The sequence below is a fragment of the Spermophilus citellus genome (genome assembly GCF_964194105.1).
Source record: "Spermophilus citellus genome assembly, chromosome: 11".
Lineage (NCBI taxonomy): Eukaryota > Metazoa > Chordata > Mammalia > Rodentia > Sciuridae > Spermophilus > Spermophilus citellus.
Genome location: NC_138192.1, coordinates 126167764 through 126182511, shown reverse-complemented (window position 1 = coordinate 126182511; position 14748 = coordinate 126167764). Strand labels below are relative to the sequence as shown.

The 14748-nt window shown below is 38.2% G+C and overlaps 1 protein-coding gene across 2 annotated transcripts in view; it reads left to right on the top strand.

The window, feature by feature from the left end:
- The window catches only part of SPHKAP (SPHK1 interactor, AKAP domain containing), a 167571-nt gene that overhangs the window by 49535 nt on the left and 103288 nt on the right, over positions 1–14748 (top strand). For both annotated transcript variants that reach the window (XM_081262219.1, XM_081262218.1), the window contains exon 3: positions 10000–10107. In XM_081262219.1, coding sequence (XP_081118345.1) covers positions 10000–10107 — 108 coding nt within the window. The remainder of the gene's footprint in view (positions 1–9999; positions 10108–14748) is intronic.

Here is a 14748-nt window from a genome sequence, read left to right as displayed (position 1 = left end):
AATGGGCGCATTTTACAGGAATGAGGCACTCTATGAAGAAAGTGTTAGCTGAAGGAAGGTTGTGTTGCCAACCACACACGTGAGGGTTCTGAGCCCCTGCCCTCAGGCTCATCTCCTCCTGCCCTCTTTCCCACTCACTATTCAAATCCAATTGAGCCCTTCACTTTATAATTTTTATAATAAAAATTTTATTGAGTTTTCTAGAAAGAGTCCAGGACAGCAGTGGAGGCCTGGAGAGCCTTCTCTGAGTGAAGTCACAGATTTCTTACTGGGCTTCTCTGCTTCCTTTTGTCTTGTAGTTCCTCTTGCCTTTTGTTGTCACAGTCATTTAAATGGCATTGATTCCTCTCAATAGTGGCTCCAAGTCATTTCAACATCAGGTTGTATATTTAAAATAATATCTGTTTGAACCCCTTGAGCAAACAGATGGCCGGGGGGCTTACTCTGGAATGGCCGCCCCCAGGGTCTGTTCAACCTCGGGCTGCTGAGAGCATTCATGTCTCAAAAATCTCCACTTACCTTAGCTTCTTGAAATCCACCTGTTTGAGGAAGGGAGAGGAAAGGACACATCTCTGCTTGTGGAAAAGAGGGAACTGCTCGTCCTGATGACACATAGTTGATTTTAAGCAGCATTCCATCATTAGCCACAGTGCATACTGTTCACGTCGTGTGCAAAATGCCCTTCTCTTGAAAGTATTGAGGCTGCTTCATTGTGTTATGTGATGCTAATCAGAAAATGAGATGTTTTGATGGCATAAGACTAGAAAATGGGAATCTTCCTCCACAATAAAATCCTTTGTTACTTTTTTAGAAAATTCTTGCAGTGAAACATCCTCGTGGGCATAGATTTAACTATCAAATTTTCTTCATGTTGAATAAATCATGCGATTAAAAAACTCAAATGTTCTTTTAGAAACATGATCATTGGAAAAATATACAAATCTATATGACATCGAATTAAAGAGATGTTTGTGGCAAACAAAAAAACTGGGTCAGGAGCAACAATATGGTAGGAAATGCACAAAATCTGAATTGAGTGAGATAAAGTAGAAAAAAAATTCTATTACAAAGGTTTCACAGCAGCAGAAAAATCTTTGATACTGGAACTGGGCTCAGTTTTAGTTAGGTTTTAATGTTTGGGAAAGAACTTTGTTGGAAATCTTAGGGGGTAGCTGGAATGATGTGAAGAAAAACGATATGTGACATAAAATCTGTGTGGTTGATCTCTTTGGTACACTGTTAGATTATTGCAGAGAGAGTATGTTTGCCGAGGATTGATCAGAATGCTTGGGAAAAACTTAAGGGAGCAAAGTACAATATAACTTAAACCCTGGACATTAATAAATATTCATTATGTGATTAGCAGTTGGGACCTGAACAAAGTCTATCTTGAATGTTAGGCCATAGTCTGGCATGAAGTCCATAAAATTGTGGTTTCACAGCAACAATATTGTACTTCTTTCTTGTTTTCTAGGACTAGAAGGTCCTCACTGATTCTTAATGGGTTCATTAATCCATTAATGTTAAGGTCTTAGAAAAGAACTTATAACCACAGTAACAATATTAATAATAATAGCAGACACTCTTTGTGAACATGTAAAACAATCAGAAACTGTGTACAGCCACTGTTTCCAAGGTCTATCCAAGAGCCCTGCCTCATTTTGTAAGTGGAAAAACTGAGTCTCAGAGGTTCAGTGAATTGTCTTAGCCTGAAGTTAATTCATGGGGAAAAAATGGAATTTGAAGCCAGGTATGCCTTCAAAATCTTCTTGCTGATTTGTTATTCTGGTTTCCGTGAGCTCTATGGATTTGAGAAGTGACCGGTAAGGCAGGTAGAGGGACAAGAGAGACAATTACAACTTGAATAGTCAGGGCCTCCCTGGGGACCTGGCCTTCCCTAACTTCCCGGCCCACATATCACTCCTGCCTTAGTCCATTAAGGTTTTAATAATAATAATAATAATAATAATAATAATAATAATAATAATAATAATAATAATAAAACAATCCTCTAGATTTGGTAATTTATAGACAGCAGAGATTCATTTCTCACAGTCCTGGGGGCTAAATCCAAGACCAAGTCTCCAACAGACTCAGGGTCTGAGGAGAGCTCTCCTCACAGATGGCATCAGTCTTTCACGTGGTGGAAGGACACCAGGGCTCTCTTGAGTCTTCTGTAAGGTTGCTAATCTGATTTTGGGGGGTGGAACTCTCACAGCCTATCGCCTCTTAATACTAACACCTTGGACACTGGATTTTAGCATATAAATCTTGGAGGGACACAAACATTGGGATCATAACATTCTCCATCTCTTTTATTATCTCTGGCAGCATCATGTGGATTTCCTCAGGATGCCTACCACAATTTACAAATGAATGTGAATTTCAATGCTCCTTTATTGATCCTTTGGCTTGGTTGCCACATTTTAAGCTTCATAAATATGAGGACCAGTTTTACATTATTCACCAAAGTATTTCTCCAAGACTAGGCCATATGAAGTATGCACTTAAAAATATTACCAATGCTTCATGAATGAAAGAAAAAAAATTTAACTTTGGAGAGCAGACTGCAAAACTAGCCATAGACAAGGTGCTCTAGCCGGAACATACGTTTCAATCAGGGTAACTGTGAATATTGTTTTGTCGTCAACAGTAAAGAGGAAAATTAGTTTTCTTCTGGGCATTTTGAGTGGGGAAGAAGGAAGTTTTTATTTAGACACAAAGAGTCCAAGATGACGGCAGGAGATCCAAGTATAATCACCCAGAATGAGCAATGTGAAAAGCCACGCTTCTGAGAAAGGTCAAAGCTGAAGAGAGAGAGATGGCTGAGTCATCTTCTGGGTCGTAATTAATGCCCCAAGCGACCCTGAATTTTCCAAGGAAAGTGACTGAGGGAAGTGGAAAGAGCAAGACACTGAAGGCAGACTAGAGGGAATGCTGACACCTAGGGCTATGAAGGAGGAAAAGCTAGTCAAATGAGGAAGGAACGCGTCCGCCCCAGCCTCCCCAGTCACTACAGACAACTCCAATCCATCTTTTAACACCAGGGTCCAGTTCAAAGTCCTTTGCTGCCTTTTCCCTCCAGGTAGGCCTGACCACTCCACTATTGGGATATCTGACTTAGACTTCTATTGATCAAAACACCTGCTTCCTTTCGTGATCCTAGGAGTGTTTCTTTTCCCTCTCTTTTTTATTTCCAAAAAGGCAGTGGTCAGTTTTATTCATTTTAATATTCCTTGTGTCTAATGTCAAAATAACTCAATGAACATTTGACTGAATGCTGACCACAGAAGGAGAGTAGAGAAGAAAGAGCAAAGTAAGAAGGGTATATAAAACATAATGAATAAAAGGAGAGAAATTGTCAAACATTGTGGAAAGTTCAAGAAACCGTAAAGATGGAAGAGATCACTGCCTTCTGATAGTGATCACAATCAGGTATCAATTGCCTGCTCTGATAGATTAGCCCTTTGCAAGCATCTTATTTCTTCCTTGAAACAACCTTCTGAAGTGGCTTTAATTGTCCTTATGGAATAGATGCAAGAACTAAGTCCCACAGAAGTTAAGTGACTTGCCCAAGTCCACTCAGTAAATGGCGGAATTAGACAGAAATTTAGTTCTGTTTCCAAATCACTGTAGCCAACCTTAAATGACTGTCTTTACCAATGTAATTACTTTGAAAGGTTAAGACATCATCAGCAACGTTCAGGGTTATGTCCAGTTCACTAAGCATCTATCTCTGCTTCTCTGTATCATATCCATACTGAGTTCCTTCATCTTGGTTCTTTCTATCCAAGGGAAAGTAACTATCATGCAATATAAGAAACTTTTTTATTTAAGATACTCGTGAAATGTTAAGAGAAATTATGCCACTATTATTTCAAACTTGCAAATACACAGCATGTTCATTATTAGCTCTTCATCTGCAATAAGTAAGCCCAGAACTAAAAATAGCAGACAAATAAATGAACCGTTGAGATCCTGGTGAGTTTTTCTCCATTTCCTCTCAGAAGTGGCTCTCTCAGCAGGGAGGCTGTACTCAGAAAGCTTCAAAATCATTAAGTTCTTAAGCACCTATTCTTCCTTCAAGCATTATTCTTCTTCTAGTCATTTGTCCAAACCATTAGACCAAAAGCATTTCACAGGTTAAAATTGCTTAACATGAGAGGTTAAGTGGTTTACTGAAGGCTGAATTCTTACTCTCCTTGCATATTTGGCTTATAATGTATAAGGAGAAAGGAGAGCAGGAGGCATGAAAGAGGGGGAAGAAAAGCATTCCAGGATTCCTGCTGCAGAAGTGGCCTTCAGATCAGATAGCTGGGTCCAATTTTTTTTACAAGGGACAGAGGCTGGGGGCCAACTTAGCCACAGAGATAGTTAACAGTGAGTCATGGCTGGACCTCAAACCTCCTGCCGCCCACCCATCACAGGGCCCTGAGGAGAAATGGGTGACTACAGAAACAGGAATTTGGTAGGACTTAAACATGAGAAACTGAAATTTCATCACCATGCAACACAGCACCGCTGAAGTGGAAATTCTGAGGTCTGAGAGCCTGTCTCCAGTGCCCATTCAGCCCTCACTCCCTTTCCGAGCTCTCCAAGCCTGGACAAAGGGATGTTAATGTCTCTTGGGCCCTTACTGTATTCCAGGCACTGAAGACACTAACACCTTACACACTCTGTACGTATTAGCTTATAGAGTCGACCCCATAAGTCTCAAGGTTTGATTCAGATAGCATTAGAGCCTAACTTCAGAGAGTTCTCAATGCAGTATTAATAATGCAGATCAATCATTGAATAATATAAATATTAAATAATTAATAGCATAAAAATGAGGGCACTTGTGTAAATGTATTTTAATTATTGATGTCATCAAATGAACTCTTCAATTATAATGAATAAGGAAGCTTTTAAACAGTATTAAGTCAGTTTTTTTTTTATTTTGTGACCAAAAATACCTGAGGAAAACCATTTAAAGAAGGAAAGGCTGAGTTTTGTTCACAGTTTCAGCGGTCTCAGTCCGTAGTCTGCTGGCTCTGTTGTTTCTGGGGCTGTGGGGACGCAGACAACCTGGAGGAAGGGCCTGGCAAAGCAAAACTACTCACCTCAAGGTGGCTGGAGAGCAGAGAGAAGGAGAAAGAGGCCCAGGTCAAGATACACCCTTTAACGGCCCTTAGTGACCTACTTCCTCCAGTTAGATCCCACTGCCTGCAGTTTCCATCACCTCCCAATAATGAACTCAATCATGGACCCATCACTGGATTAATCCACTGGTGAGGACAGAGCCTTCGTGATCCAACCACTTCTCCAGAGCCTCACTTATGGAAACCGCTGCACTGGGGACATAGTTCAATGGTAGACAAGCCTTCAACCTGTGAGCCTTTGGTGGACATTCCAAATCCAAACTAGAGTGAATCAACACTTTCACCACACAAAGTATTTCTTCCTAAGCATTGAAGATTAAAGTTTTATTTTAAATTCCAATTTCTTCCTCTGCCATTTCTATTTCCTCTACAGGAAAGACACATCTTAGGGAAAAATATTCAGCATCTTCAGGATGTGGAATATGCCATTGAAAAGTCTTTCTAGAAAAGTCTTTCTAAAGTTTTCCATTGAGTGAGTAGGCATATAAAACACTTTTCCCTTACTGTAAGGATAGAACAAAGCAAGGCATTTATGTATATTTGGTTAATTAAAAAAAATAAGTTCAAAAAATAAATGTTTTTAGTGTAAAAGTCTCCATAGATTAATCTTTCTGCCATGATTTCCCTTTGTTACAGAAATGAAATGCAGGAGAAACCCAGTAGGTAGCCTGTTCTCCTCTCAGCCAAACTCCTTACCAGACAGCCCCTTCCTCAGTTTCAAGAATCTCAAAATGGAAGGTAGCAGGCTGGTGACTTTTGGTACCTGCCCGTCTGCCTTTCTGTGTTTGATTAAAAAAAATGTGGTGAGCCAGCTCATCATTTTTCTGAAAGATCCAAGTGAATTAACATTGAACTCTGTCCAGCTCCTCAGGTTTGCCTAGGACAAGAATAAATCATTTGCTATTGTGGCCGCTGCTTTTTCTGTTGACATACTTTGTTGTAACCATAAATATGAACCCTGAACGTATGAGAATATAGACCAGGTCCAGGGACTAAATTTTGAGGAGTGAGCTTTGAAATTACTAAGAAGTGATTCTGAGCTGGGCATGGTGGCATACCTCTGTAATCCCAGCAATTTGGGAGTTTGAGGCATAAGAATCACAAGTTTGAGGCCAGCCTTAGCAACTTAAAGAGACCCTGTCTCAATAAATAAAAAGGTTGGGGATTTAGTTCAGTGGTAGAGCAACCCTGGGTTCAATCCCCAGTACAAAACACATACAAAACAAAGAAGTGCTTCTGGTTAGAAGGTGTGGTTTAACAATTAAATATTAATGTAAAAAATACATGAAAGAAAATTTGCAATTCCTAGCACATTGTAATCTTTCAAAAAGAGTAGATGCAACCCTTAATACTACAAAATGAATAAGTGAAATTACTCCACACACTAGAATATTTGCTAAAGAAAATTTGTCTTTATATAACATATAATTACAATCCAGTAATTTTTCAGGCAGAAGGCATCTAATTATCTGTCATTCTTTCAAATAGTAGCAATAAAAACCATTGTCTCAGAGAATAACCTGCCATCTGCAAGGTTCAGTATTTTATGTGTAGCAGTTCAATGAATACCCACAATGTGCCCAACCTTGTGGGTACTGTGTTCCCCATTTACAGATGTAGAAATTAAGGCTCAGATTTTAACTCAGCTGCCCAAGCTCATCCTGCTTCTCACGACCAAGGCAGGATTTCAGCCTAGTGGGATCCCTGATGCCCACGCTCCTGAACTCTATCCTATGCTGGAAATAAATGTGAATGTCAGTGTGGGGGTGGAGTAAGCTACACAGTTTAAATGAAGGTAAACCACTAAGTCACATTGTCCTATTTATAGGTCATCTGTGAAAACTTAAAGGGAGCAATTTTACGGGTGTCCTGTAAGATTTTATAGGTTCTCACAAGGGTTCTATATATAGCACAATAGCATATCATGGGTTAATCTAAGGCCATGGTTCTCAAGCTTTTGAGCTCAAAATTATTTTACCCTCTAAAAAAAATGATGAGGGACCTCATGAAGCTTTTGCTTACATGAATCATGCTCATTGATATTTTTTATATGACAAATTAAAGTGAAGAAATATTTTTTATTTATTTCAGAAGCAATAAACACAGGCCAACATACATATTTTATGCAAAATATCTATTTTCGAAAACAAAGCCTTGAGTGAGGATAGAGAGTCAGTCACATGTCTGTCAGTCTCCTTCATGACCTCCTGCAGGGAAGACAGCTGAGTCAGCATTAAGGTTCTGCTCCACATTCATTCTGTCCTGCCACCACCAGCCCACCAGCGGTCACAGAGCCACCAAGAAAGGCCACTGAAGACTCAGGAGGCAGAGTTAAAATAGTAAATAATGCCTTAGTGTTCTGAGGTGAGACCTCTAGAGGACTGAGGAGGTCTACTGCCAACTTTAGTCCACAGTATAACAAAGTCATCACTCGATTTTCCCTTGTCCCCAAAGTACCTCAAGAGAGATGAAAAATTGTCATTGTGAAGTCACGATAAGCATCAAGTAGGAAAAGCTTTACAAGTAATATCACAGGTCCCAAACCAAGATGTTACAGAAATAAGTGAACTCTATTCAAAGACCAAAACTGGTATATTTCTATCTTTGCAGAATAAAGGAAGAGAATCCTTTGTTGTAAAAAGGAAATGTACTTGAAGTGTCATTCTATCGTATTAGCATTAACCAAACTGATCATATATTATGTTGTTAAGGGAAGGTAGTAGTGAAATATCATTAGACACATAACCTCATAAACGTGAAATCTCCAGGATAGACTGGGAATCTTGGATAAGATGACAGAGAGACACTTTATGCAACATTTGGAAACTGGTAGAACACATTAGAAGTCGAATCATTTGCTTATTTATGTGACTTCATCTAAAAAAATATTTTGGCTCTGAAATACGCCTTTTCCTCCTTATTTTAAAAGCCAGGTCATAAAACAAGGTATTTATAAGTTATTTTTGATTTTGTTAATTCATATATTCAACTTTGTGTTTACCATACCACTTCAAAATGAAAAATGGTTATCTCAAAGCAATTGAGTTACTCCTAATGATGTTTAGCTTAACATAATGTCCTAGGTGCTCCAGAGAGCTGTGCCCTATTTCACAAGTATGTTAGCAGAGTTGAAGAGCCAAAGAATCAATGTTTCACCACAAGGGAAAACAATCTATTTTTTAAAATATAAAATGTATTTGAGTCCTATTCTCAAATACAGAATCAACAAATGGGACTTTCTTAAACTGAAAAGTTTTTTCTCAGCAAGAGAAACAATAAGAGAGGTAAATAGGGAGCCTACATCCTGGGAACAAATTTTTACTCCTCACACTTCAGATAGAGCCCTAATATCCAGAGTATACAAAGAACTCAAAAATTAGACAATAAGAAAACAAATAACCCAATCAACAAATGGGCCAAGGACATGAACAAACACTTCACAGAGGAGGACATACAATCAATCAACAAGTACATGAAAAAATGCTCACCATCTCTAGCAGTCAGAGAAATGCAAATCAAAACCACCCTAAGATACCACCTCACCCCAGTAAGATTGGCAGCCATGATGAAGTCAAACAACAGTGAGTGCTGGCGAGGATGTGGGGAAAAGGGTACTCTTGTACACTGCTGGTGGGACTGCAAACGGGTGCGGCCAATTTGGAAAGCAGTATGGAGATTCCTGGGAAAGCTGGGAATGGAACCACCATTTGACCCAGCTATTGCCCTTCTCGGACTATTTCCTGAAGACCTTAAAAGAGCACACTACAGGGATACTGCCACATTGATGTTCATAGCAGCACAATTCACAATTGCTAGACTGTGGAATCAACCCAGATGCCCTTCAATAGATGAATGGATAAAAAAAATGTGGCATTTATACACCATGGAGTATTACGCAGCACTAAAAAAATGACAAAATCACGGAATTTGCAGGGAAATGGATGGCACTAGAGCAGATTATGCTTAGTGAAGCTAGCCAATCCCTAAAAAACAAATACAAAATGTCTTCTTTGATATAATGAGAGCAACTATGAACAGAGCAGGGAGGATGAGCAGGAAGAAAAGATTAACATTAAACAGAGACATGAGGTGGGAGGGAAAGGGAGAAAAAAAGGGAAATTGCATGGAAATGGAGGGAGCCCCTCATTGTTATACAAAATTACATATAAGAGGTTATGAGGGGAATGGGATAACAAACATGGAGGGAAATGAATTACAGTAGATGGGGTAGAGAGAGAAGATGGGAGGGGAGGGGAGGGGGGATAGTAGAGGATAGGAAAGGTAGCAGAATACAACAGTCACTAATATGGCAGTATGTAAAAATGTGATGTGTAACCGAAGTGATTCTGCAATCTGTATTTGGGGTAAAAATGGGAGTTCATAACCCACTTGATTCTAATATACGAAATATGATATGTCAAGAGCTTTGTAATGTTGTGAACAACCAATTAAAAAAGAAAAAAAATGTATTTGAATTGTGAAAGAACATTAACAGTAAAGGAAATATTTCCCTCATTGCCAACTTGGCCATATCTCAAAACAATCATCTGATTGCATATTATGGGAAGATCACACCTACAATGAAGATAAGAGGAGGAATTAGTGTCAGCATCAATGGATTCCTCTTATGCCAATTTCCAGGGCAATATTTTACATTTTCTAGTAGTACTATTTTCACACAGTGTTTTGTTGTTGTTGTTGTTTTCTTTTCTTTTTGTTTTCCCTAATGTCCAGATACTGTAAAAAACAAACAGCATACAAACAAAACCCACCTACATGGGGTTTTTGGAAGAGAGCTGCTTGTTTAAATAGAAATCCTTGCCAAATAAGCACTGAGTAGTTGTCTGGGTTCCCCCAGGTCCTCCGCAGCAATAGCTTGCTCGAGTCCACAGACTACTGGTTGCAGAATCAGACGACGCCCTGCCAGATTGGTTTTGTGGAAGACAAGTCTGAAAACTGTGCTTCTGTAAGTATCCAGAATTCTTGGGAATGTCATGAATAAAACAGGGAAATGGCACATGCATCTTTGCTTGAGATAGAAGTGTTGTAATTTATAAAACGTAAGTTTGGAAAAGTATCCTTTTGAAAATACAAAATTAGTTTGTATGGTTTGTCAACAAAAGGACATAGAAAGCTAATGCTTCTACCTCAAACTTGCTCATTTCAATGGGTAAACTCAGCTGATCAATTCTTCAAGGGAGAAAATTTTTTTTCCAAGAGAAAAAAGTGTTTACATTTTCAAAAGCAACTGAGAAAAAGGTTCAGAAATAGATTTATAGAATGACAAATAAAAGCTATTCAATAGTGCTCTAAGATTCTTTTTAATTTATTTTATAACCCTGACCAGTAGGTATGTTCCAATGTAAATATTATGTAAAATTTTTCCACCACGCTTGAGTTATAGTTATAACTTGAAAACTCAACCTAAGAAATAAAGAGGCATGCATTTTAATACACTGTAGCTGTGCTTGACATACAAAACCTTTCTTTGCCGGATCAACAATAATAATTCCTACAGCTTAGAATGCAAATGCATACTGTTGATATGAAATAGACTCCTTCCCATATGCTCCATGAAACTATATTTTTCATTTTTATTGAACTCATCCAGCTCTTATGGGGTCATGATTATAGAGATGGGAAAGCGTGTTTTCAAAAAGGAGAGAAATATAATGTAATTCTCCTGACTAAATTGAGAGCATCGGCTCTGAGTTATTCCTGGAGGTAAGTTGTATGCCAGCATTTCTGTTAAAAGGGAAAAGCAGGAAATGGGAGGGGAGGCTTTTTATATACTGAGCAGACCAGAACCAGCAGACGGAGGATGTAAAACACCTCACACAGCAGGCTCTCATAGCCCAAGAAATGCAGAGTTCACTGTCGCTCATCAGTATGTCTTTCTTTAGGCAAATGGTTGGGAATCTTCAACTTTTAGTACATTTGGTTGCTTGTCCAGAAAACTAGTTGCTGGCTAAAAATCTCTGGGGAAAACAAGAAAGGATTAAGCGGCAAGTAATTTGACAGTAGTACCTCCTTTGCAAAGTTAATTCTGAAGTGAGCTGGAAAGTACAGGCAATTGCTGTTTCCGATGTGCAATTAAACAGGTATCAGAGGTAAAAGAGAGAAATACAGAGTGAAAGCTGTTAGGGGCCACACATTGGTCAAAGTTGTCATCTGAACAGTTCCAGTATCACAAGGTTTTTCCACTTGGAGAACACACAGAACTTGGGACACTAAAAATGGTGTAATGAAGGGCTAAGAGGTCTTCTCTAAATTTCCTATTTGGGGAGTCTGTGTTGTAGGTCTATAATTAGAAATGCTAGCTAGTTTCTAGTTGAATTTAAAGATTACCATTGTATTATCATATATTCAAAAAAACTCTTCCCACTCCCTCACCAAACCCAGTATACTTAAATTTGGGCTTAAAACTGTGACCTCCTTTCTTTATTCTTTTTTCCTTTCTAGTATCAGATGACTTCGGGGAGGTTGAGCTGATTCATCCTGCCTTTAAGGTTCTCTTATTCTTCCCCAAAGGGGAAAATCCTAAACACAAGTAAAAGGCATAATATTAGATTATTTGCTCCCACTCAAGAAATTTTAATAATTAAAACTGACACAAAAATCAAAACTTGCCCATAATTCTATATTCAAGAGAAATCTCCCCCCGCCCCCCCCCCCCAAAAAAAAAAAAAAAAAAAACTTAGCCGTAATCTCTCAAAAAGTATCCTGTAGTCAATTTTTCTTAATTTTGAGGTCCTTCCTCTTTCTGGTTTGGCACATATATGTAGGGTGGGGAGGATAAACCAGAGACCAGAGTTGCACAGTGCTAAGGAGTAACTGTCACCTACAGGAGAAACAGACCAAGTCTAGAGTGCTGGACCAGGACAAGGAGCTCTTCAGCAAAAGAGCCACATAGGAGTCTCCAGACGGTCAGGGAGAAAGTACTTAATTCCCTCTTAAAACCCACTTTCCACAATGTCAATATCTCTAGTAATTAGAGAAATGCAAATCAAAACTACTCTAAGATTTCTTCTCACTCCAGTCAGAATGGCAGTTATCAAGAATACAAACAACAACAAGTGTTGGTGAGGATGTGGGGAAAGGCACACTCATACATTGCTGGTGAGACTGAAAATTGTTGCAACCAATCTGGAAAGCAGTATGAAGATTCCTTAGAAAACTTGGAATGGAACCACCAGTTGACCCAGCTATTCTACTTCTCAGTCTATATCCTAAAGACTTTAAAACAGCACACTACAGTAACACAGCCACTTCAATGTTTATAGCAGCACAATTCACAATTGCTAAACTGTGGAAGCAACCTATATGCCCTTCAATAGATGAATGGATAAAGAAACTGTGGTACATATACACAATGGAATATTACTCAGCATTAAAAGAGAATAAAATTATGGCTTTTGCAGGTAAATGTATAGAGTTGGAGAATATCATGCTAAGCAAAATAAGCCAATCTCTAAAAATCAGGGGATGAATGTTTTCTCTGTTAAGTGGATGCTAGTCCATTCAGGGGAGGGGGCATGGGATAAGTGGAGGAACTTTGGATGAGGCAAAGGGGAGGGGGAGCAGGTGGCAAAGGGGTAAGAAAGATGGTGGAATGAGATGGTCATCATTACCCTAGGTACATGTATAATTACAGTAATGTTATGACTTGACTTCATGCACATCCAGAGAAGTGAAAAATTCTGCTCCATTTGTGTACAATGAATCAAAGATCTTTCTATTGTCATGTATACCTGATTAGAACTAATTAAAAAAGAAAAAACATTTTCCACATAACCATGAAAATGAAAGTGTAATTGAGACAGGGAGAGGGTATCTTCATTTTAAAAAAATCTTCATTAAAGTTTAATTCTTAAAAAAAAAAAAGGTTATGAAATCATCCCAAACCTGAATCTATTTGTACATAAATCACAGCAGAGTCTGAGGGGCTGAGTAATACTGTCCTGTATTGTCCTGTTTTGCAATCTGTTCATAGTTCTGGGGAATCCTACTCTAAGTCTGTTGTTGCTTTATAAACTCTTTTCTTCCTGACCAAAATTAGTAATTACATTTTCATATTTAATGTAAGTTAGTTTGGTGTTTGTTACACTAAATTTAAGGTTTTTAGATCTATGGCTTCTTAAAACTAAGTACCTCAGTGTTCTCATGGTTTCTAAATTTAAGATATCTATTTGAAATTTCTTGGGGTTGGGGACAACCTCTGGCTTGGAAGACATTCAGGGGGTTGCGTACACATCTTAATACAGCAGTTTGTTTTCAAGAACCAGACCATAGATTCTAGTTATTTCTTCAGTGGATGACTTTGTCCATTTATAGGTAATGAGAGAAGTCTTAGCCAAGAGTGGTTTGAAGGAGTCAGGAATGTAACAGGCACCTCAAACAGAGCCAATGGCCCACAAGCTCCTGAAGTCAGCTCCAGTGGCTTTTCAAAAGGTGTTATGATTTTCCTAAATAGAATTCTCTTATCAAACTTAGACTTTTACTTTTTGCTAATTTTAAATTCTGAAAAAAAATATTCATATACTAACCTGGTAGTTAGTATATGAATACTAACTATTCATATACTAATGAATATTAGTTTTGTAACCTGGTCATTTAAAAGAGAGGGACTGTGTAGGAGAACAATGGAATTCTAAGCCATTCTCCGAAATTCAACAGCTAAGACATTATCTCAACAGAGGTCCTTAACAGAGGAACTGGATTTTTTTTATAATACCTTACTCTTTAGGTTACATTAGTCCTTATTAATCATCTATTGTTTTTGGCTATTCACTGGAAATTAAGTTTTGACTTTTCAGGAATCACCTTTTGGTTCAATACTTCATTAACATCCCCACATCATGAAAGTTATTATTACTCATGTAATTTCTGTTCAGCCTTTTTCCTTAATAACCATTGTAAGACTCAAGCTATGTCCTCTTCATTGTATACACTTTAACTGATGAATCACAGTATTTTAAAATGTGTTACGTTTGCCTTAAATGTACAAATAAGTTGAGTTCTCAAGTGGCCTTCAGCAGACTACCCATGGGATTGCAAAACTAAGATGCCTGTCAGTGTTCTATAGGTCTCACGTTCTGAAGCAGTCCAGGGGCAAAAATTTTTTAAAAAATTCAGATGAACATATTTAAATTTAATTATTTCTCCCAATATATCTACATCTATTCTGAAACTTAAAAAAAAAAAAAAGTAAGAAAGAGACAAATACCCCGCTTAGGTTTTTCTGTGGAAAAATCTAGACTCGTGTGATCAAGGAAATACATAACTGTAAAATAGAGAAGTTTTTCTTTTTTCTTTTTTTTCTGTTTTGAGACAGGGTCTCTATAAATTGCTGGGAGGTCTTACTAAATTGCTGAGGCTGGCCTTGAAATTTCAATCCTCCTGCCTCAGTCTGCCTAGTGACTGGGATTACAGGAGTGTGCCACCACACGATATTTATTTTTCCTTTAAAACATCAAATCTATCTTTTTTTTTCTTTTCAATTTAAGGAGCACTAAGCACGTCTTAAAAATGGTGGCAGAATGGCTGAGCCAAGCCAAAGCTCTGTGCTTGAGTGGACCCATTCAACTTAGGAAGCAGTTTAAGCAGA